The sequence below is a fragment of the Pholcus phalangioides genome, unplaced genomic scaffold (assembly GCF_987345545.1).
Source record: "Pholcus phalangioides strain wild (caught in Gottingen) unplaced genomic scaffold, Ppha-v1.0 ptg000018l_1, whole genome shotgun sequence".
NCBI lineage: Eukaryota > Metazoa > Arthropoda > Arachnida > Araneae > Pholcidae > Pholcus > Pholcus phalangioides.
In genome coordinates, this window is record NW_028301611.1 from 10,722,128 (window position 1) to 10,745,941 (window position 23,814).

At 36.9% G+C, this 23,814-nt stretch overlaps 1 protein-coding gene across 2 annotated transcripts in view; it reads right to left on the bottom strand.

Moving 5' to 3' along the window:
• Window positions 1–3,279: 3,279 nt before the first annotated feature.
• LOC149071723 (CD151 antigen-like) overlaps window positions 3,280–23,814 on the bottom strand; it is a 41,357-nt gene continuing 20,822 nt past the window's right edge. Inside the window, exons 2-9 of one of the 2 annotated variants that reach the window (XR_016194562.1) lie at window positions 17,978–18,086; window positions 16,196–16,405; window positions 15,920–15,994; window positions 14,183–14,281; window positions 13,887–14,096; window positions 12,687–12,770; window positions 7,378–11,351; window positions 3,280–7,307 (exon numbers count right to left, since the gene is read on the bottom strand). Coding sequence is in view for 1 of the 2 variants with exons in the window: in XM_089247720.1 (XP_089103846.1) it covers window positions 11,307–11,351; window positions 12,687–12,770; window positions 13,887–14,096; window positions 14,183–14,281; window positions 15,920–15,994; window positions 16,196–16,405; window positions 17,978–18,043 (789 nt within the window). In the remaining variant the exon portion in view is untranslated. Of the gene's footprint in view, window positions 11,352–12,686; window positions 12,771–13,886; window positions 14,097–14,182; window positions 14,282–15,919; window positions 15,995–16,195; window positions 16,406–17,977; window positions 18,087–23,814 lie in introns of both variants that reach the window. The other variant, XM_089247720.1, reaches the window with a different exon arrangement.

Sequence of the window (23,814 nt, forward strand, 5' to 3'; positions counted from 1 at the left end):
GGATCCGCGAAACATTATATAACTCACTAATCTGGAAATGTGTCCAGGCCGCTAAAATGCTCTCGAACTGCGCCACGCATCACTTAATTGATCTGTGAATGTGCCGCTTAGTTCATTTTTACAAAATTTGGTTTGAGGAGATGGTGGGGAGGGGGGGGGGGCAGGGCACATCAGATAACCCCAGGGCCACATTTGGTCCATGGACCTACTACATATGGCTTAGAGCAGTGTTTTCCAAAGTGGGCAATATCGCCCTCTGGAGGCCGTAGAAGCTTAGGGATGGAAGTATAGGATCCTATAGGTTGGCTTGAGTTCGCGGGGAGGGGGGCGAGGAACGAAGTTTGGAAAAAACCAAGTGGTGGGTCGCAATGAATTTCTTAAAAAGAAATTTTTTAGTTCTTAGTTTTCAAATGGCATTGAAATGAACAGAAATTGATAATATTTTTGATCGCCACCCCACACTTACGCCTCTGATCCCACCAATATGCCTGGGGGGGGGGGGGCGGCGAAAGATGGCGAAAAAATTGTTGACGCAATACTTGAACGTTCCCAAAGTGTAGAATATAAGTGTTTTATTCTACACTTTAAACTATTTGTATGAAATAACCGAATTATAATACACTTTAACGGTAACATCCCCATAGTTTGCAAAAAATTGCTTAAAACAAAGAGAATTTGTTGGCAATACTTTTTTATAGTTAAAGTTTTTTAACTATAGTTAGTTTTTTTATAGCAAAAATAATTCAGATTCCCTCTCTTTAGCTTTCCACCGAATTAGTGCTGCCATCTCTGGTGAAAGTGACAAAATTTTCCAATTTACTTTTGAAATTACCTGATTCTTGGCTGGCATATCATGTTCTGTAGAGAACTTATAGAATTAGTCTTCTTTACCTCCTCAGGACGCAGCAGATAAAGGTGAGGAGCCAAAGCTGGTTGAAAGTAGTTCAGGCCATAAAGCTGCCGCTGTAGTGGTCGAGTGGTAAGGGCCGCAACAAGATGCTTGGTCACCCGGGGCAAGTGCGCATTTTGGTGCCCCCTTGTAATGTTGAAGGAGAGGTTTGAGTATAACATTTGTGCCCCCTCTGGTCCAGCGCCCGGGGCACGAGACCCGACTGCTTCCCCCCCCAGTTGCGGCCCTGCGAGTGGTCATAGTGACGGACTCGCGTCGAGAGGTCCCGGGTTTGAACGCCACAGTGGTGGTCGGCTGAAATTGGTCTTCTGTGGTTCTCAACTTCAAGGCGCGAATGCTAGCCGATCTCCCCTTTAAGAAGTCTCTCCACAGAGAGCAACAAATGTAATTAAATCAAAACACATCACTAACTTCACTTCTGAAATATAGATGGCGGAACTTCCTTTATATGACTTTCACATTTATACGACGTTTGGCTTTGATCGCAATTGGTTCCTATATGTTTTCATGTAAAAATGCATGTTATTGTGTGTGGGTGTAAAAGTGATTCACCGAGATGGTTATGCATAATCACCGATCGTCTGGATAAAGGTTTGATTAAATTTCACTACATCTGTCACTTTTTCCGGCGATTATGCATAATTCCCAAATGAGGTTGGGAAGATGTATAAAATTTTTTTTTCATTAAACCACTTCAGTATTTTTACCCGTACATGATACGGGCACTACATATATTTTGCAATACGAATTAAATTAAAATAAACAAACATTGTAGGAGATATTCATACCGACATTATCAGTCTTGCAATGTTGGCTTTCTTCACATGCAACCAACAAGTAAAACCAACGTTACCATTCGAATTCACCATCCTAGACCATAGTTATAATCAGTTAATGAAGTAATTAATTGAAGATTTATCACATTAATTAACACGAGATTGGGATTATACATAATCTTAGTTGAGGGATAAATTCTCGGATTATGACCGAAAATTAATAAATTAGAATTTGCCTGATTTTACCGTTCGCTAACGGGAATCGAAATGCATTAAAATCCTACTCTAAGGGACCGGGGATCAGAAAAGTGTCCGTTAACGGGAGGTGTCCGGTAACAAGGAGTGTCCGTTAGGGGGGGGGAGGTCCCACTGTACCGGCATAAGATAGCACATACAATCATTCTTTCAGGATATTTTCCGACTCTCCTTTAGTTTTCACAAAAAAATTGTCCAGTTTGCCACTCCTTTGAATTCTAAATTGTTTTTATATTTTGAGCCATGAATTCCATTACTGAATGCAAATTGTACAGATACGTATATCGGTGGAAGTTCATCTTACCTACACCGTGTTGGACAGACACCGGAACCTGAGCACTCGGGGTGTTTGGGCCCCTCCACCCGCCCCCAATAAACTTTGTAAGAGGGTTTGCCCCCTTTCCCCTAGAATTCATGGATGTACAATGTAATTGTACTATACAATGCATCATAGGCGGAGATAGACTTGGAAGTCTGGGGGGGGGGGGGGGCAAGATGATGATGATGTCAGTTCGTATATACATATATGCATTAGATCAGTCGACTTCACCCATGCAATGCATGTCGCCGCTGGGGACGATCCTGAACCCCGTGAACACAGGGACGTTCAACAACAATGCTCAAAGATGAAATACCGAACACAGAATCGCATTGAATAGAAAACCATCACATAATTCTTATTTTAAGAGTACCTGCTATTCTATATGCAGTCGAATCCCGTTTTAACGAATACCGTTATAGTGAAAATCCCGTTTTAACGAATACCGTTATAGTGAAAATCCCGTTTTAACGATTACCGTTACAGTGAAAATCCCGTTTTAACGAACGAACACTTTTCTGATCCCCCAGATAAGTTTACATATATGAACAATGCAAAAAACCTGAAATTCCTTTATAACGAAATTTCGCTATAACGAAGTGATGTCTCCGGTCTCTTGGAGTTCGTTATAACGGGATTCGACTGTATATAAATATAGGTTTGTAACTCTATAAGACCATCATTCTTAAGAAAAGAATTGTTTAAAAGTTCGAAAGAGATCTTTAATTTTTTAAAAGCGTTCGCGTGCCACTCCTGATACCATGGCGTGCCACAAGCGGCACAGCGTTGGCCAACCCTACCCCTAAGCGATCTATAAATGTGCCGCGGGTAACTCAAGGGCTCTGGAAATGCACCTCATGCCATAATGTCAGACTAGAGAGAGACAACTTGGGGACGTAAAAGTTCCGTTTCTTTTTTCCGACTGATGTTAATCAGGGGGGGAAAAAATACGAAAATTTTTCCCCGCTTTCTATATTTTGGGTAATTATTAATTATTTTATAATTACATGACACGTGAACACGAAGCAAAATGTTATTTTATTTATTCTTCTTTTTTTGTACACCACATTTTTGTTCAAAATATTAACCGCATTTACATTTATGAAGCCAGTTTTTGTAGTTTTTTTTGCTTTTAAACTGTATATATACAACAGCAAATACAATTCAGAAAGATAAAAAGTGCTCACAAAGTTAAAACTCCGCCCAACAAGAGACATCATGATATATTTAGAGAGAGAAAGATAAACACATACACTCACAACCAAAAATTTAAGAACCGAACATACAATGAATTCTTCAACAGCAACCCTCATTTTCTGTTCAGTGCGGGTATCTCGGGTCCCATCACCATTCGTCGCGCTCACGTGATCAGTTACCATCCCCGTCCCGGGGGGGGGGGGGTTCCCAGGAGGGATCGTGATTCGCCATATGGGGGTTCCCCGGAGGAGTCATTTATTTTCTCTATCTAAATGGAAAAAACACGTGATGCTAAAAGAAGATGACGCCGTTTCTACTCGCCGATTTTGACACCCGATATCCTCGCACGGAACCTGTAACTTATTTTTCTGCACATATATATACATATATATATATTATCCAAACGACTAACACCATTAAAGAATGCTTTTACATCATTATGGCTAACACGTTCTACATCAAGCAATATAATTACATATTATATGTATATATATATATGTCCAAATTTTTCTTCAAATAACATTCAGAAACACCATTTTGTTTTGAAACAAGCATTTTTTTTTCCATGAAAAAGAAAATGTTCATGATACAGTATTTGAAACATTTTTTTAGAGGGCTTTTACATTGAACACGTATGAAATATGATAATAATGATAATAATAACATGCAGGTAAGCGATATTTTAGCAAAGTACAACACACAAATCGTCATTACACATCAATGTGTTAACCACATTATTGACATTGTTCTTCTGTCCTAATCACCAAATACATTGTTATTAGTGAGTTTTGATTCACCATCACCATTTTGAGCAAAAAAGTTGAATAGTCAGTGTATTCTTGTACAATATTATTATTTTTACATGTGGATTCCGACAGGAAAAAATGAAAATGATAACTTATATAAGGTGACTGCGGCCATCTTGGATTGATCTTTAAGAGAAATTTCCAGTTGATTTATATATTTGATGTGCAGGATGATCATAAACCATTAAGACGAAAACGAAACATTCAGGTATATACAGCATCCAGCGAACAATCACCAGAATAACCGTTTTTATCAGGATTTCGCCAGTGTGGAGCCAAAATTGAGACACGTAACCATTCAGAGCTCCATATTTTTCCAGGGCTGTTTCATGACGCGCCAAAGTCGGTGCCAGTTGACGTCATGCATGACGTCATTGTCCCGACAGAACAGAGTGCGATGCGCCCGCTTTGTTACCTGAGGTCCAAAAAGGTCTAAATTGTACACGCTATTCGACAACGTGAACTTGTTTAACAACGGCCTACTTGTTATTTGGTAGGCTTTAAATCATGGAAACATTTAGTCATGACTTTGATGAGTGGCATATTTGTTGGCAGCTGCAACACTACATTCAGCGCCTAGTAGATTATAAGATATGATTACTTGTCTGAACCACGATCAAAGCAAAATCTCGCCAAGCTAAAGATCACCAACATCAGTATCTTCATCTTAGAATAACGGGATCCAGCCAACCATCGCCCTGAAATAAATTGAATCACCAGCTTAAAAGTCACTAACTCGGAACCAGAAATTGCCTATGCCCCTTTATCTCCATCAGACTAATTAGAGCCTATGTGTGGCCTCCATTTCATAATTTTTCTTTCCTTTGGAAACAGTGGCATCTTAAGACCATCATAGGCTTGATGTTCCCCACAAAGGTCAAAGGGGAGAGCTGACAGTGCTCCAGCTCGGTTACCCGGGTCGATTCTCATTATTTTTTGTTTTTTCATGCTATATATTTACTGTAGAGGGGGCCCTAAAAAAGTCTGGATTCGAGGACCCGCCAAAAATCCCAGCCTACGAGCCTCGCTGCCGGAGGGGGGGGGGGGGTCTATGATAGGCCTCGGCTAATGTTATTTTTCGCCCTACCCAGCTAGAAATACTTGCTTGCCAATTCACATGCTTACTTTTGAAAATTTTATTTGACCTCATTATCATGAGGTCTCTGCACTTGAGGTCCCCAAGCCATGCCCGGGTGTACCCACACGTTAAGACGGCACTGTCTGAAAATGAAGATTTACCATGGCCTTCCCCAACATTTTAGATTCGGCCCCTAGACTAAGATATTTGCCTAGCCCCTCTATAGTGAATATATAGTAAACAAAATAGAGATTTTTTTCTCGGGCCCCCCCGGACTGGACCTCTATCAGCCCTACCCATGTGGAAGCCATGAGATGGGCAGCCTAAACCAGTATTTATCAGGATGATTGGAAATAACCAAGAAAAATCCAAGATGGCGTGTGATAATTTCTCAAGTAACATCAGATGGCGTTGTATTAGTCAGAATGTTCAGGGAGATTCTGATAGTGTTTATTTTCACATACGGAATAGAAACTAAAACAGATGAAATGCAATAAAATAACAACAAACACATATAAAACAGGGTGGATACTATCGACAGCCCAATAATTACACACGTGATTCCTTGTGAAAAACGAATATAGAAAACTGTTTTCCGTTTTGGGATCGGATAAATATTTAGGGAGTTACAGATTTTTAAATTTTGTGGCGTGACCGTTTTCTATCGGTCAGCTTTGCACAAAATTCTCTCTATGCAGAGGACTGCCGCTAATTGAAAATGATCTGAAACATTCAATCCCATTAGAAGCCAAGTACAGTTATTTTCTTTCACAATTGGTGCTTTCTCTTCTTCGTGTAGAGGAATATTAACCTTATTATTACGTGTTACCTTCGCCCCCACTACATTGGCACATTTATCACCAGATTTGTAAGCCAAACGAGATCTATTGGAAAAATTGTTTTTTCCAAAAATCAACACTTTTTTGCCAATATATTTTAGTTTTTGTTTCCTTCACTGTTAAATCAATTTTTTTAGGGAAAGGTGCAAAGAGGAAAAAAAAAAACTGGTTTTCACAGCTTTACCTTTCTTGATTACTGTCAGGGTTATAACATTATCAGCTTAAAAACGCCAAGTTATACGTTTAGTGCACGTTTGGTGAATTTGGCGTGATTCGAAAGTGACGTCATCACTTTTTAAAGCATTATAACTCCATAACTATTGGTCAAATCAAAAAAACTGAAAACACTTTCCCAAATTAGTTTTTCACAAGGAATCACGTGTGTTATTATCAAGCTTTCGATAGTATCCACCTTGTATGCACGTGCATCTGAAAGAACAAAAAATATATTTCTAATTTGGATGTCAGTACCATAATTATATTCCAAGTATGCACCAGAATTGGGCTGTTATTTTTCACGTAATTATACACAATAAGCATAGTAATTGTTATATACAGTACATATGCATTTTACTTACTCTCCGTGATATATTTGTACATCTATGATGCTGTAAAGTGTATTTACAAAATATGTGTTATTATGAATTTTTCCTCTCCCACCATTTTCTTTAAAAAAAAAATTGCAGTATTTAAATTAAGTACATGTGTTAATGCTGTGCATCTTATTTCTCTTTTTTTTTGGTAAATTTCTTATCTCAATATGCATGTTAGAAATAAAACACTTCGAAAAAGCTGTGTCAACAATTATAGGTGTTCAGTATTTTATTACGTAGCGTACTAATTGCTGCTTTTTAGTGATATATAATACATGATAAATATACAAGTATTGCCTTCTGCAAGCGCTGGTGGAAGATTTAAATATTTAGATTCATGTCTTGAGAAATGTTACATTTTTGGCAACATTTTTGTAAGTTATACAAATCGTGTAAAAATAGCTTTTTTACAGCAAATGAAGTTCATTAAATTGAACTGATTCCAACGTCTTCACCAATTCCATTCATCCCTGTCTAAATGGGGAAAAAAAACTTTAATATCATGCTGGTTTGTAGATGAGTTTTAAACCTCAACTTATAAGTCATCTTCTTTGACCAATTATGATGACCTTATAAGTCATCTTCTTTGACCAATTATGATGACCTTATAAGTCATCTTCTTTGACCAATTATGATGACCTTATAAGTCATCTTAGATACACTGGGGCCAATCAGACCAGAACCAGCAGTTTCGATCCGAAGAGAGAGAGAGAAAGAGAAAACAATACTCGCCAACTAACGCCAAGCAGCCGGATATAACCACAATTAAAGCTGAAGGCTCTGCCGAGATTCGGAACCAAAAACAAATAAATGACGTTCTGAAAAAGATGTGTCTTGACTGACCACTTCGAAAGAAACACGGCAACTCGGGATTCCAAATACGGGGAAATACGGGACATCACCACTTATCGCCAAAAATGATGCCAAAAGAAGCAAAGTTGCCAAATTTTGCTATTACACGGAAAAGTCGCCAGTGGTGAGAAGTGAAGCACTACAGCAGATTAAAATGAATTCCATGAAATAAAACGTTTACCATGACAAATATATGAGATCAATATTCTTATTTTCGTTCTAACTATCATGAGTTACTTCATGAATTAGAAAATAATTTCATTCTATGATTTCAGTAAAGAATAAAAATTCAAGCAGGCTTCGTTTGAAAAACGAGAAAAACCGGGACATTTTTGCAAAAAGTTGGGATGGCGAGAAAAACGGAAAAACCAAGACTGTCCCAGGAAATGCGAGACGTATGGTCATCCTATGTATGTGACTTCCCAGGATTACCTTTGAGTTTCCAGGGCCTATCGAAACAGGACCTACAATATAGAATTGTCTGACTGTGTTAATAGGATAAAAACAAGGTCCAGTCAGTAAGTTAAATTACTGGTTATCTCCTCAATCAAATTCCACGATCGAAAACGGATCTGGCACGTTCTGCACAGGTCAATCTTGCTTAAAATTATCCGTACGGCTGAACGAAAATGAGAAATGTACGAACCCATGCCTATTAGACCGAAAATTTATGCAGTTAAATACTTTGTTGCCAGGGGATTCAATTGCTTTTCATTTCCGAAATTGAATGAAAAAAAATCCGATCCGGATCAACCATGTCAAGAACGGGACGTATGGTCAGCAGAGCTGAAAGTCAAATCTAATAGCTGAACAAACACATCTTGGCTTCTTGAACCAAAGACTACCCTGCTGTTGAAAGATAACGTTATGAATCATCAACGTGAAAAATTACAGGAGTTATAAATTCAGCGTCACCTGCCGGAAATAATTTGAAGTAATATCACTGTTTTTCTCGTGGACCGGTTTGGCTCTTCAAGAAGGGCCACTTAACGAGATCAAAAGCTGTATATTTTTTTACATCCGATAAAATACGACTGATTGAACAGGTACACAGTGATTCAGTTTGAGGTTATTAAATTCGTTTTTTTAGACAAGGTACAAAACGACAACATGCCTCAGCTCCCACAAAAACATCGATAACGGTAACTATACGTGAAAAAAAATTTCCGTAGGCATAACAAAAGTCCTTCTATAACATATATTACATATAAATTATAACTATAGAGCCTATAATTAATACATATATATAATTTTTTGGAAATTGAAAAAAAAAAAACCCTTCATATTTCTATTGCATTTTCATCGAATATACATATGCAATAGAGACACGAACTCTAAAAATCACTAAATACAATTTCCTCAGTGAAATTTTTCTCTGAAAAAAAACCCTCTAAATCAATTAAATTGGCTTTTTTTTTTTTTTTCTGGTGCCACTTATTCACCTAACGCTTTATGGAGTCAGTCACGTGATTCTTCAATGAAACGTCCAGGCTGTCCAAAGGAGAATCGATCAATGGATATAGATTGTGCTTATGATTTCTTATGTTTTTTTTGGTGCAAAGGATGATCCAAATTCTATTTTGGTTCAAGATATTTCTTTAAGCTTTTTTGTTTCTTCAAATATGTTGAATAAAATTTGTTTTATATGAAGTTTGGACCCCTGAGTTTATTATAAACACTATATTATGATTTTTTTTTTTACACTATTTAATGTATATATATATTAATATATTCTTTGTTTTATTTCTTGGCAGTTATATACTCTTTGAAGCTTTGAGCTTTCGAAATTTCTAGAATAAAAGTTGGTGCATCTGAAACTTATTGTAGAATAATTCTCTGTAGAATGAGTAATTTTATTACTTTTTTTTCTCTTTTTTATGGCGTTAAAAGCTCTTAAAATACGTTTAGAATTTTTGTTTTTAAAATATTAAAAATTTCAAATATTTTAAAAATTTAGAAAAATAATTTCTGTTCGAGATTTTTTGAAATTTTTTCTTCTTTTTTCTTAAATTTTAAAATTGGATTTGAATGTGATTTATGCCGTCTATTTTTTTTATACAACAGGGAAAAAAAGTAATTTTATTATGATATAGATTTTTTTTGTAATGTTTGTAATTTTGTTTATAACTTGCAGCAGTAATTCGAATCGATCAAAAATAGAAGAAATTTAATAAACAAGGACGATACAATTTCCATGATCCATCCTTGGCGCGAAAGCGAACGGCTAGATTCTATTTGTTAAATAAAATGCGCACCAAACGCGCCAAATGCAACTGTTGCAACACTAAGACGCTATTTGAATTCAGCGCTTTCTTCTTGTTCGGGCAACCATTCATCCAACAAATGACCAATTAAAAAAATCAAGGCTGAAGAATTCTACTGCGATTTCGTCTATTATGTTAATGGGAGAATGCCAGCTTCAACATAAATATTCCTACACGATTTATTCTTCAATAATGAAGCCACGTTTGCACTCGCAGATCCATTCACTCTTTGTTCCTGACTATATTGTCTTGACTTAATAAGAATTTAATAATTATTAATATTTTTTTTCCTGCTTCTACACTTCTTTCATGTTTTAACACGTCCCACGGGTATTTCTCTAGCCATGTTGGAGTTTTTCTACTCTGCAACCATTATTTTCTTAATGTTTTGAGAATAATCACCAATTTTCCCCTTTAGTTCTTTTATACAAGTGGATCTTCAATCTTTTCTGAGTAGCGAGCACCGTTCCATTAGTGGAATGCGAGCATATGCCTTCCATTAGAGGAAGAGCACCCATATGGTAAAACTAACATATTTTCCATTCCACATCATGAATGGATTTTGAAGCAAAAATTGAAATTTTGAGAACGATTTGGCTCAGAGCACTTCTCATAACATAATTGTACAATTGATTTCCAGCCTTATTTACAAGCAAAATCACCGCAAATGATTGTTCTAAAGCATTTCTTTGCAACATCAAGCATGATTTAGAAACGGGAGCTCGTTTTCCTCAAAAGAAATCGTGTAAGATTGGAAATTGAATAATTTTCAAATTGACAAAACAGCACCAGCAACCTAATAATCTTTTTACGAAATTATAGTGATTTCGATCATAACAATCAATGATTTGGAAATTTTTCCCTTGGAAACTAATTTTGTGCGTAATATTTTAAATTTCATTTTATATACTGATAATATATAAATTAATATTATAATATTTCCAAAGATATGCTATACTGATAATATTTTATAATCAATATTATAACTTAGTAATTCATAATGACAACGAGTGAATTTACATGTAACAATTCAATTATGCAATTCACGCATCGAAGTAACAACAGTTATTCAACTCTGCACATAACATTTATGAAATAAAGTTCTTATTGAGCATGTAATTAAATAAATTTCATGTGCATAATCTTGATAATAACCTTTTGAAAATGCTCCAATATAGCCGATATATCTAATTATTTTTACCAACTTTTTTCGTGTTTTTTTTGTATTGATTACCAATTGTTGATTATTCTTCCTGTTTTACTTCAAGGAAGAGTTATTGTTTTTTGTATTTTTGTATATTTTGTGTACATGCATGTATATAATATTTTGTTCTTGTATATGGTATTGGCAATATTGGGTGAGATATAGAGCGTGGAAGAAAGGTTTCTTTTTGAGGACCGCCTGGACTTATATTTCTCATATCTCTTTGCACAGGCAGATCGAAAATATCATTCCAAGGATCTGCAAGGAAACAAATATAGCAATCAATATCATTATTCGAAAAATTATACGATGTAAAAAGAGTTTTCATATTTCGCAAAAAATAAACTTTAAACTTTTGCATCCGTAATTTTAGATCATTTCGTCTGCCTCAGCAATTATGAAAAAGGTAGAATTATAAAGAAACGCGTTTATACAAAATAAAAGAACGCGTTTGCAAATCGGAAGTTACAAAATAAAAGAACGCGTTTGCAAATCGGAAGTTACAAAATAAAAGAACGCGTTTGCAAATCGGAAGTTACAAAATAAAAGAAAGCGTTTGCAAATCGGAAGTTACAAAATAAAAGAATGCGTTTGCAAATCGGAAGTTACAAAATAAAAGAATGCGTTTGCAAATCGGAAGTTACAAAATAAAAGAACGCGTTTGCAAATCGGAAGTTACAAAATAAAAGAACGCGTTTGCAAATCGGAAGTTACAAAATAAAAGAACGCGTTTGCAAATCGGAAGTTACAAAATAAAAGAATGCGTTTGCAAATCGGAAGTTACAAAATAAAAGTATGCGTTTGCAAATCGGAAGTTACAAAAAATGCGAAATAAAAGAACGCGTTTGCAAATAAAGAGTTAAAAACAAACGCTTTCGCATGAGCAAATTATTGCATTTGCATCAGCAGTTACAAATAAGGAAAAATAAAAGATAGCGTTAGCAAATCGGAAGTTACAAAAAAGCTAAAATAAAAGAACGAGTTTGCGAATCAGAAGTTCCAAAAAAGGACGCGTTTGCAAATCAGGAGTTTCAAACCATCGCTTTGGCATGAGCAAATGATTTGTAGTTAGGAGTGCTGAGGTACCTTGGGATGATTAGTGTTTCAGTGAAAATAATGAGCGTTTAATTTTTGAAGCACTAAAGGCGTTTAGTGTTGAATGAGTGAGTCCCTAATCAAGATGTGAGCTGAAGGACCCTTTGGATTACATGACAAGGAAAAGGTGGTGAGTGAAACAAAAAAAAAAAAAAAAAAAAAAAAAAATGTATATATATAATGTATATATTGTTAAAAATATTAAATAAATAAATATATCTATATATTATTTTGATTTCTTGAACGGGGGTGAGTGAATTGCATTTTTCGGTTCTATTATAGGTTTGATAGTAAAAATTTGTTTTTTTTCTTAATGCTGCCGTTAATTGCGTAGTGTAATTCAATCATTTAATTTAACTGTACATTCTCGGCCATATGATCGTGTCCCAATGTCACGACAGCACCCCTGCGAAACGGAGGAAGTGGTGGTGACCAACGAAGTTAGTGACCCTACATTTCAAATGTATACTATACACACTCTCAGTTATCGATCCTTACCTCAAGTCCCGTGATTCCGCATCCTATGGCGATGAAAAGCATACTTTCTTCGCGTATGAATTCCTCTAATTTCTCATGACATCCCTAAAAAGAGGAAAATGCATGATTATAGAAAAATAATATATGATGACATTGTGATATATTAAAGGAATTAATTGGCACTTGAAGATCGCGGGTAAAAATGCACACTTTCATGTATGTACTTCCCTTTTTCTTTAGTTCCCAAATATAAATCCGAGTCCATTAGGGGCCATTCAAGTATTACGTCAGCATCGACGGGGTGGGGGGGGGGGTTTGGATTTGCTGACTTTTGATGACGGGGGGGGGGGGGAGTTGAAGGTTGCTTCAAAAATGACTAAAACTCTTCTGGCCTAATACTTGAATGGCCTTTTACATTCAAGTTATCGAACCGTATTAAAACGTAAAGGTGCATCTACATCCGCGTATGGGTGCGGTAGGACAAGTCGATAAGATACTCGCCTAAACCCTAAAGTCCCAAAGGATGTTTAGAGGTGTTGCGAGTTGGATACCCGGTTCATCCTTGCCAGAAACTTTCCTGACACGGGGTGCAACAGAAACGGCGACATGACCACAGAAAAAGATTGCTACTACAGGGAATCCCACATCGAGGGGTTAGCGCACCAATCTCTCGGTGAGGTATAAAATAGGCTGCCGTTCGAAATCGGAAATAAATTGTCCGTTCCGGTCTAATTAGCCTTCGTGTGCAGAACATGACTATGGTGCGACAAAAATGGTCAAATGATACATCCGCGTGCTATTCATTGTCCTTGGTGGTTTGCTGAAATTACCCATCAATGTGGATTTATGTCATGAAATACTTCATTGCGAGTCAAGCGCAACGTGCAATAGACAAACGTCAAACTTGAAACGACCCGCTGACAGTCGGTACACCAAAGAGACTTGCGTTGCGTCTTTTGGATTTTGTATAGCAAGCAGCTGTGGTGCTGGGATCGCAACTGGGTTGTGTGTGTGGGCGGAGAAAAAAAGAAGTCCGGCGTATTTAATTACACTGCGGTCAAAGCGAATTAGCATTTATAGACATATTCTAATTTTCGGTTTCATAATTGTATACGATAAACGAGACAGCATACAACTTTTTTTTTTAAATCCATATTCCATATCATAACGTGACTTCAATAATATAAAATATAAATGTTATATGCGTTTTGCTCGACTTACTCTCTGATGACGATACATAAGGTGAACTTGCGGGTTGGTGGATTGACACATCGTCTCGTTTGTCGGCTTCGGGTTCATATAGGCTCTTGGTTCACCATAGTTCGAGATGACACAGCAGGTCCTGCTTACGTTGTCCCCCTTCGCCAAATTCTGTTTCTTCCAGATTGTTTGGTCATAGTCACTGGAGCTCTTTACACCACAGCATTTGAACTATAGAATAGACAACATGGGATGAAACATTATTCTGAATTGACTGCAGCGTTCGTTAAATCGAAATTTTCTGATCGGTATCGTACCTTTGCCTGAGCAAGGTCGAATGCATGAGTCATCGCCTCATCCGTTCCGTATTTTTCATGCAATGTATTTTTCAATTGGCCATCCATCTCGGTAAGCACCTGATGAGAAAAAAAAAAGCCATGATAAATCGAAGAAAGTGAGCAAAGAAGGAGTAGGTAGTGAGTAAACGAATTAGAAAATGGTGCGAGCAAACAGAGAAGAAATATGCATTGTGTATACAAAGAAGAAAGGGAAGAGGGTTAACATAAAATAGATTATGTTATGTTAAAGAAGAAGGGAAAAGAGAGCAAATAAAGAAGAGCTAGAATAATCAGGAAACAAAGAAGAGATTGTAATGAGAAAGAATTGTACTTGTGAGTAAACAGTGAAGAGATTGTAGTGAATGAACAGAGAAGCAGTGAGTAAACAGAGAAGCAGTGAGTAAACAGAGAAGCAGTGAGTAAACAGAGAAGCAGTGAGTAAATAGAGAAGAAATGGGAAACAAGTAAACAGAGAAGAAATGGGCAACAAGTAAACAGAGAAGAAATGGACAGTGAGTAAACAGAAAAGGATTGGGCAGTGAGTAAACATAGAAAAAATGGACAATGAGAAAAGAACGAAGACATGGAATAATCAGAAAACAAAAGATGGAATGATCAACAAATAAAATATGGAATAATCAGCATGCAAAGAAGAGATGGGCGTGGACAGTGATCAAGAGAAAAAGAGATGAGAATTGAGTATATAATGAAAAACGGGTATTAAGCAAAAGAAGAAGCGGCTGGGGAGTAAACAAAGTTGAAATGGGTAGTGATTAAACAAAGAAAAAATTGGCTGGTAATAAACAAAGGAACAATGAAATTTTTTCAGTCTATACACAAACAGGCAATGTACAATGTACAATAAATTGTACAGACAATTATAAAATATAATGTGTTGTATGAATATGTGATAATATGAGTTATGTATCTTGTGGATACCATAACATATACAAGGTAAAGATCATTCTAGTGCAAATAAAAATTTATCCAGAAAATTAATAAAAATTACGAAAAAAAAAACAGAAATGCCAATTATGTATAATTTAATCACAAATCAAAACGGTTGTTTAGAGTGTAATTTGTCATTTCAGTGCAACGCATTTATCATTTTCACAAAATGTTAAAATGTTTAAATACGTTTATTGTCTCTTCTCCCCTCCCCCTCCTTCCCATAAAAACAAAAGCGTTAAAACAGCGATAAGTAAAAAGGGACCATTCGCTCAGTATCAGTTCCATGTCAGAGAAGCATTTTTCCACCTTCTTCAAATATTTCAAAATTTATTCCAGATCCGAGCTCACTCGATGCTGGGTGCAGTTTTTGCGCTGCGTAATAATAATGATGGTTAAGACATACATAAGTTTACTGCTGCCGTTTTTTGTCAAATATAAACCTTTTTGTCGGGTGTTCCCCCTTTTTTCGGTAATTCCTCATATGGATGCATTTGTAAACCAAATTGTTACGACGCAACAAATAAATAAGGAGACGTGACCTAAGTAAGACCCCTCCCACTTAATTTGTCCTTATTATTAACTCTGATGAAATCTTTCTGAGCAATTTATTTCAACTACGGAGGTTGAATATTCCGAGGCCGAAATGGGATATCCATAACAGGCATAAATATTTATTTACTTTATTTTTAAAAAAGCAATTCACTTACACAAGGGACACACATTTCTTGGAATATCTTATTATAGATAGTTATGAAATATATATACCTTTTCTTGGAATATTGCTGCTAATATCCCAACAGCTAGTTCGGCTCCAAGTATTAAGAAAAGGAAGATGAAGTACTGCGGAGAAACACAAAGAAACATTTTTGTATTGTTGGGAGCGAAATAACAATAATCCACTTGCTACACTGGGATGAATTACAATGGAGAATACTTGAATTCATCTACAATTTTTTTTTTTGCACATAAATTTCTATTAAGAAAATGGAAAATATGAAATTTTTCTTAACCGTTAAAGACATTCAGCAATCAACTACTCACCGTAACTAGCATACACTTGTTCTCTTGTATGGCCCCACAGCAACCAAAGAATCCCACGATGAAGACCAACCCTCCAATGCCGATGAAGGCATAGGCTAAATACTGGATGAGAGCATAGTTCTCATCAACTTGGAAGAGCCTGAAGAGAGTCGCCTTGTCTTCTTCGATCAGGACGAAAATTCCGAATGCTATTAGTGCGCATCCTGAAAGCTACAATAAATAAACAATTCTATGAAATAGTGTAAAATAATTATATCCGTTCAAACACAAAAGTAAAAAACTGAATGTATTTGTATTATTGTTTGTCTTGCAAAGAGATTCTTTGAGCAGTAAACAAAGATATTCTTTGAGCAGTAAACAAAATGATTCTTTGAACAGTGAACAAAGAGATTCTTTGAACAGTGAACAAAGAGATTCTTTGAGCAGTAAACGAATCGATTCTTTGAACAGCAAAAAAAGAGATTCTTTGAGCAGCAAAAAAAAGAGATTCTTTGAGCAGTAAAAAAAAGAGATGCTTTAAGCAGTAAACGAAGAGAAAATGTATGATAGGATTTTTCGACCACTAAAAGATGATAAAAATGGTACTGAGCTTCTTCAAGCAGTAAACACAGAGGAAATGGGTAATGGAATTATTCGACCGTATGCAACGGTAAAAAGTACAGTGAGCTTTTTCGAGCAGTAAACAATAACAAAAAAAGAGTAGCGAGTTTTTTCAAGCAGTAAACAAAAGTGAAAGTGTAGTGAGAGCTTCCTCGAGAGTAGTAAAGAAAAGAGGAAATTAGTATTGTAATTCATCGAGACGTAAACATAGATAAAAAGAGTGGTGAGATTCTTGGAGCAGTAAACAATTTGAAGAAGAAGCTGATTGGTGAGCTTCTTCTAGTGGTGAATAAATATAAAGAGAATAGTGAGCTGCTTCTTCAAGCAGTGAGTAAAGATGAAAGTGATAATGGGCTTCTTCGAGCAGTAAACATAAGATGGAAAGGGTAGTGAGGGAGAGTTTCATCAAGCAGTAAACAAGATGAAAATGGTAGCGAGCTTTTTCAAGAAGTAAACATATAAAAAGGATGGTAAGATTCTTCGAGCACTAAACAGTAATTGGAAGGGTAGTAAGCTTTATCGAGCAGTTAAAAAAAAACCAGGTTGGAGAGCTTCTTCGAGTAATGAATTCAAAGAAAATGGTTAATAACATTCTTTGGGCAGTAACCAAAGATTGAAAGGGTTGTGAGAGCTTTTTTCGTGAAGTAAGCAAAGATTAGAAGAGATTTTCTGGAACAACCAAAACAACCAAGTTCAAGAGAAGTGAGATTCTTCGGGCAAACAAAGTAAAAGTGAGGGCTGAGAGTCTATACAAGTAGCAAACTGAGCAACATACTACAAGCAGCAGGAAAGTGGGAACTTGGTGGCTGCATCCTAATAAAACAAGGTTCCACAAGATCAGCGATGGCAAATAGTTCTAGTGATGTTTTCAGGAAACGCTTACAATATAAGGTTTATCGTCACACTGGGGTTACACAATATCACAGAAGCGTTGGTGGTGTAATATATGGGTATATTCGAGTTCATTTTTGTTTCGTAGTCATCAAGGGTCTCTGCGTAAGCTAAAACGTTAGGAACATCCTCCTTATTACATTGAAATTATTTCGAGGGTGCATCAATCGCAAAACAGGTTAAGAAAGATAGCACTAAGATTCCCGATACGCATTAAAATCAAATATAAATTACATAATGAAATTATAAATATCTAAGAAGATAAATCCTTTAAAAGTTAAAAAATCTTACCCAGAAGACAAGATTAAATGCTATAAGAACACCTTTGGCACATTTGGCTCCACAACTCAGTGCCATGATTCATCAAAACTTTCTGGTAAAACTTTTCGTTTTTCAAGTCCTGTAAGAATAAAAGTTTTGAGAGAGAGAATCACTCTTTCATTCCCCTTTTTCTCATTTTATTCGTTACGATATTTTTTTTGAAATTTCATTGCATGTTATAACATTTAAAAACTATTATTTTGCTTCTGATTAACCCTATATATGAAAATTATCCGAAATTTTTAACCTCTGCAGGAACATTGGGTATGGCCCACCTCCTTCCATGTTCATCAAAAAAGATGTTTCAATTTTAACAATCTGTAATACAGATGGCGCATGGCACTTAGAAATAAATAACAATAATAATAGTTTTTCCATTTAATATACGGACTATCTATTTCCATTTTTCCCCCGACTTTTGACCATCAGATGTTCCATATCCTAATTGCAGAATTGCATAACCCAAACAATATAATTTAAATATTTGAGAGCTTGGAAAAGTTTTTGTGGTATCTGTTTCCATTAATAGATAATAGATGGCGCAATGATTACGGGAACTTTTGTTCAGATCTATATAGGCTGTCTTTTCAGAAGCGAAAAACATTCAAGGGAACTATAGAACCCAAAATGGAAGACACGAATGCATTTCGTCCGTTAACATTACGAAAATTATATAGTAATACATATACAATGGAAATACCATCATTATTAGTAGAAATGTTTACACACAGAATCCAAACTTCACACAATTATATCCTAATAGTAGAATTCCATAATTCAAACAATACAATTTAAATATTCTAGAGCAGCGTTTCCCAAATACTTTTAGTCGTAGACACTCTAGAATATCTAGGTGTTTGCCATGGACCCCCAATTTTAGGCGTGGACCCTCCGTTTATGGCAGGAGAAAATAGAGCCATGTATCAGCGATAAGTTGAAGGGAAAAAAGTAGAAGAAAAGAAACGAATGAAAGGAAAGCAGTATAATAGATAAGTTAAGTACAGATGAGAGAGGATGGAGATAAGAGAGAGTAGGTATATGAAGTAGATGTCTTTTTTTCACCCTCACCCTACCTGTTCTTTTTCGCTCATATCTGTATATAGCAGAAGAATAGATCATACGTGGGGGGGGGGGAAATGACTAATAATTGGATAGAAATAGAAGGAAGATAAAAAGAACAACTTCATAGAGTTACAACAAAGCCTCGCGATGATGAAGAGAGAGAAAAGAAAACAGAGAGAGCTTGTTCGTGAGTTTATTCCACAGGCGTTTGGACGCAATATTCCGTGCTTGATCGTAAAGTGGTTAAATTTTCCATATACCCATGTCTTTTCAGACGTTAAAAACAATCAAGGAAACTATGGAACCCAAAATGGAAGAGACAAATGTATTTTCGTCCGCCAACGATACGGCAAATATATCGTGTACAATGGCAATATCATCATTAACCAGCAGAGTTGTTTACACACACAATTTCAGTCGTGTTTGTGATGGTTGGATGATGGAGCTTCCGATCAATGTCTCCATCCCCTTTTTTTTTTTTAAGATAATGATGACATCGCTGCTTTGTTTTCCCACTTGTTTCTTGGTTTTTCCGGGTGGAGAATATTTGCCGTTATATCGATCGATATTATTTTTTGTTATCAGCGGTATTGGGGGAAAATATTTTGTAATAAAAGATGGACGTAAGATTGTAATAAAAGTATTTACACGGAAGAACTCGTCGTCGAAGTTGCCGAAAAAAAAATCGGTATTAATTTCTCTTCTCTCTTCTGGTACCATCAGTTATTCGTCTAACAGTGCGTCTTCCGCTGCTCAGCATGCGAGTTGCCGTGTCCGGAAAATTCACCGACAACAGTTCGATGCGAGTCAGTTAGCATGGGAGTGAGCGATTGAGTTACTGAGTCAGTGAGAGAGGAGGGAGTGAGTGAGTGACTTAATAAGTATGTGAGGGAGTGACCTACTGAGTATGTGAGTGAGTGAGTGATCTAGTGAGTATTTGAGTGAGTGAGTGATCTAGTGAGTATTTGAGTGAGTGAGTGATCTAGTGAGTATTTGAGTGAGTGACCTAGTAAGTAAGTGAGTGAGTGACCCAGTGAGTATTTGAGTGAGTGACCTAGTAAGTAAGTGAGTGAGTGACCCAGTGAGTATTTGAGTGAGTGAGTGACCTAGTGAGTAAGTGAGTGAGTGACCCAGTGAGTATTTGAGTGAGTGAGTGACCTAGTGAGTAAGTGAGTGAGGGAGTGAGTGAATTAGTTAGTTTTAACCTAGTAGTGTCACAAATGATTGATTCACTCCCTCACTTACTCGCTCATGGACTCACTCGCTGAATCCCTCACTCACTGACTCAGTAACTCAATCGCTCACTCCCTCGCTTTCTGACGCGCATCGAACTGTTGTCGGTGAATTTTCCTAGCGGTGAATTGCATGGCGGTGAATTGTTGGCGGTGCATTTTCCGTAAACCGCGAGTTGCACATCAGCCAAACTACAACTATGCTTATGAACTCAGTCGTGTTGCCATTTCAGAGGCAGTTTTACGAATAAAAGTGCCCTGGACAGAGATTCGTGGACAGGTTCGCAACCAAACAACGCCTTATAATGCATCAAGATGGCGTTTCCGATGCTGCACTGCTATACGATTTGTATTTCTCTTTGTGTACCTGACTTCTGAAGTTTCTACTATAATTTGCGAAACATCCCTGTTCGTGCAAATCTGCCATTTTAAATGTACATTTAATTAAACATTGCAGGAAGCGAAACAAAGATACAATGGCACTCTATGCTCATAGTTAAGTTGGTGATACAACCCCGTTTTGATGGAATTTTGCTTTCCCTGATTTTGTCTGAATTGTCGTAAAGTGTAGTTCGATCAGTAGCAGGGCGTTAATCGATGACACAATTGCCTAAATATCCCGTTTTTTATCTCAATTAATTACGCATTAGAGGGGCCGTTCAAGTATTACGTAATTTTTACCCATTTTTGACCCCCCTTGTCAGCAAAAGTCAGCAAAACTCTTCCCCCCCCCCGTCCGCAAAATTTCGTCATCAGCTGTCTATGTTTTAATGCAAAAAAATTTTTTTTTAATTGACCCACCCTCTAAGCCACATAATGATAAATCGCATAAAGGCCCTTGGCCCGCGGACCAAATGTGGCCCTGGGGGTTATCATGTATGTTTCATACGATCAAACACACTCGACGAAGGAGTTTGTCCATTTCTTTGTAAAAAAAAAAGCGGGGGCAGCGTTTAATAAACACTATCTATAGCAGAAGAACACCCCCCCATCCCCGCCCAGAAGATCGTGACGTCACTGGAGAAGGTATTCTCACCTATAGCCATTGGATACAGCATCCCGACGCATGCGCCGCCTTTACCCCTTTTTTGTAGTTTATCCAACGGCTATAGGTGAGATTACCTTCTCCGGGGACGTCACGAGCTTCGCGCGGAGGCTGTTTGCTACAGATGGTGTAGGTTGAGTTTGGTCGTTGTAACGGATAGAATGATGTTTACCGGTCGTTTATGTTCAATAAAAAATAACTTGGTGGAAATACGAAAATATTTTGGAGCTGTGTCATACCGGTCTTTATAATGGGTTGGTCGTTATAACGAGCGCCGCCTGCATCATAAATTTTTTTTTTGCGTGATATATTCTTTTATATTGGGTTGCTGCGTTTTGGGTATGTTTGACATCGATATTGTTACAATCTATAGACGATAGATGGCGCGATTTGTTCGATGGCTCTCAGAAATATCAAAATCTGTTGATACCGGTTTCAGTATGTTCAGGAATGCGATTGGCGAAGAACTAGTGGAGGGTTGGACAGAAGCTTCCAGAAGGTCCCGCCCTTCCAGACAGTGGTTCCGCACCTCCGTACGGTGGCGCCTGCAACTTGGAAACTGTAAAGTAGAATTTTGTAGAATATATTCCTTTTCTCGAAGCTTCGACCAGAGCTATAAATAGTAGCCAGACTCCACAGAGAGACAGATTCGATAAAAAAGTCCGTTGTGATTGAACTTTGAGAGAGAAAGTTGTTAGCCCTCTGATAAGGTTGAAACTACGTGTAAATTGCTGTTCTGTAAATAAATCTGTGTTTGTCCGTCGAACCGCTTCTTGTTTTGCAATCTGGAAGTCTTGTGGAAAATTGCCCGGAACAATATTTTATATGGGCATAATTCTTTCAGCCACCTTCGTTGGGCAACTTGCCCGTTGTGACCTTTGTATCTGTAGTAGTAATCTAAAAGGAAAAATGCTTTAACTAAGGATTCTACTGGAGCCACTCGCCATCGTGCCTAATTCGATTAAATACGTATTCCATTTGGCGAGGATCGAAGTCAGACTCAACGTCACTAAAATGTGCGCCAATTTAGCTGACTTTTCTCCCATTAGGCTAGAATTTTTTTTGTCTATTTCCAAAATTGCCACAAGCAAGAAAACCGAACTCTCTAAAATACTTTAGGAGGTGATTTACGCCGTCCAAAAAAAAGAGAAATGTTTTCCCTTATAACAATGGCGTGACTAGTAATATTAACTCACAACTGCGAGAAGGAAAGGTAAATATGTATGTGTTTGTTGGATAAAATGGCATGCAAAAATAACGACACGTGAAGATGACATTGATATTTAAGAGACCATCTGGCGTATGTGTGTGTTTCTTTTTATCGACATTTTAAGAGTGTCAAGTGGCAACGGGGGAATATTATTAGCATTAAAAGGAAGCGAAATTCTACCAAAACAAAAAAGGTAAAATCATTAGACGCCGCTTATTAAAATCACGGAAAATGTTACCGTTCGGGAGTTGTTGTCACTTTCGCTAAGTACGGAACGGACCAATATCACAGCATGGAAAAAATTCGTTTAAAGTTATCAGGACTTTGGTTTATGTTATTTTTCCATTCATAGAAATTTTTATTTTTACATATTTGGAAGTGCTAAGGTTAAGCCAGATTCATTTTTTTCCCCTATAAGTTATCGTTATCAATCTGACTAGACCATGTAGCACAGGGGTACTCAAACTCCCGCCTGTAAAAGGTGATCCGTCAAAAAAAAAAAGTATCAGTTGTATATGGCTGGCCATATTTTCTTCACGGAAAATACGGGAAATCATGATCCGTACGAGCCTTCGCCAATTATCACAAAAAAAACTGTCAAAGGTCAGCAAAGTTGCCAATTATAGCCCAAGAAATTGTCAAAGGGAAGTAAACTTGCTAATTAGAATCAGCCCTTTGGTTTATTTTATCTGTTTTTCTATTCATCGATTTTTTTTTTTTTTGCATATTTTGAAGCACTATGGTTGGGCTAGACTCTAGCCGCTAGAATCATTCTTTCCCTATGAGTTATCATTATCAATCTGACAAGACTATGCAGGATGCCTCAGAGGGCTTCCTAAATTAATGTACGTTTGCAATTTCTTCCCTATAGTGAAGACGTGTAAAGTAAAAAGGAGTCCATTTCTTCAGTTCATGGTCAGTTTCTATCAACAGACTGCATTCACAGTCCCACGGCCGGAGGACTTTCATGTAGAAGACTGTGGAACGTACCGCACATTATAAAAAGTATGGTAATTCGTGATACAGATTAGGCAGTTCAATTCTAACTCCTCGCATTTTCTGAATGGGAAAAAGGGATTTTAGCTTTGGGGGGGGGGGGGTCCTGTTTTTATTATGAAATAATTTCTAAAAGTTATCATAATAGTGCTAAAAAGTTACCATAATAGTGCTAAAAAGTTATCATAATAGTGCTAAAAAGTTATCACGAAATTAATTCTAAAAGTTATCACGAAATTAATTCTAAAAGTTATCACGAAAT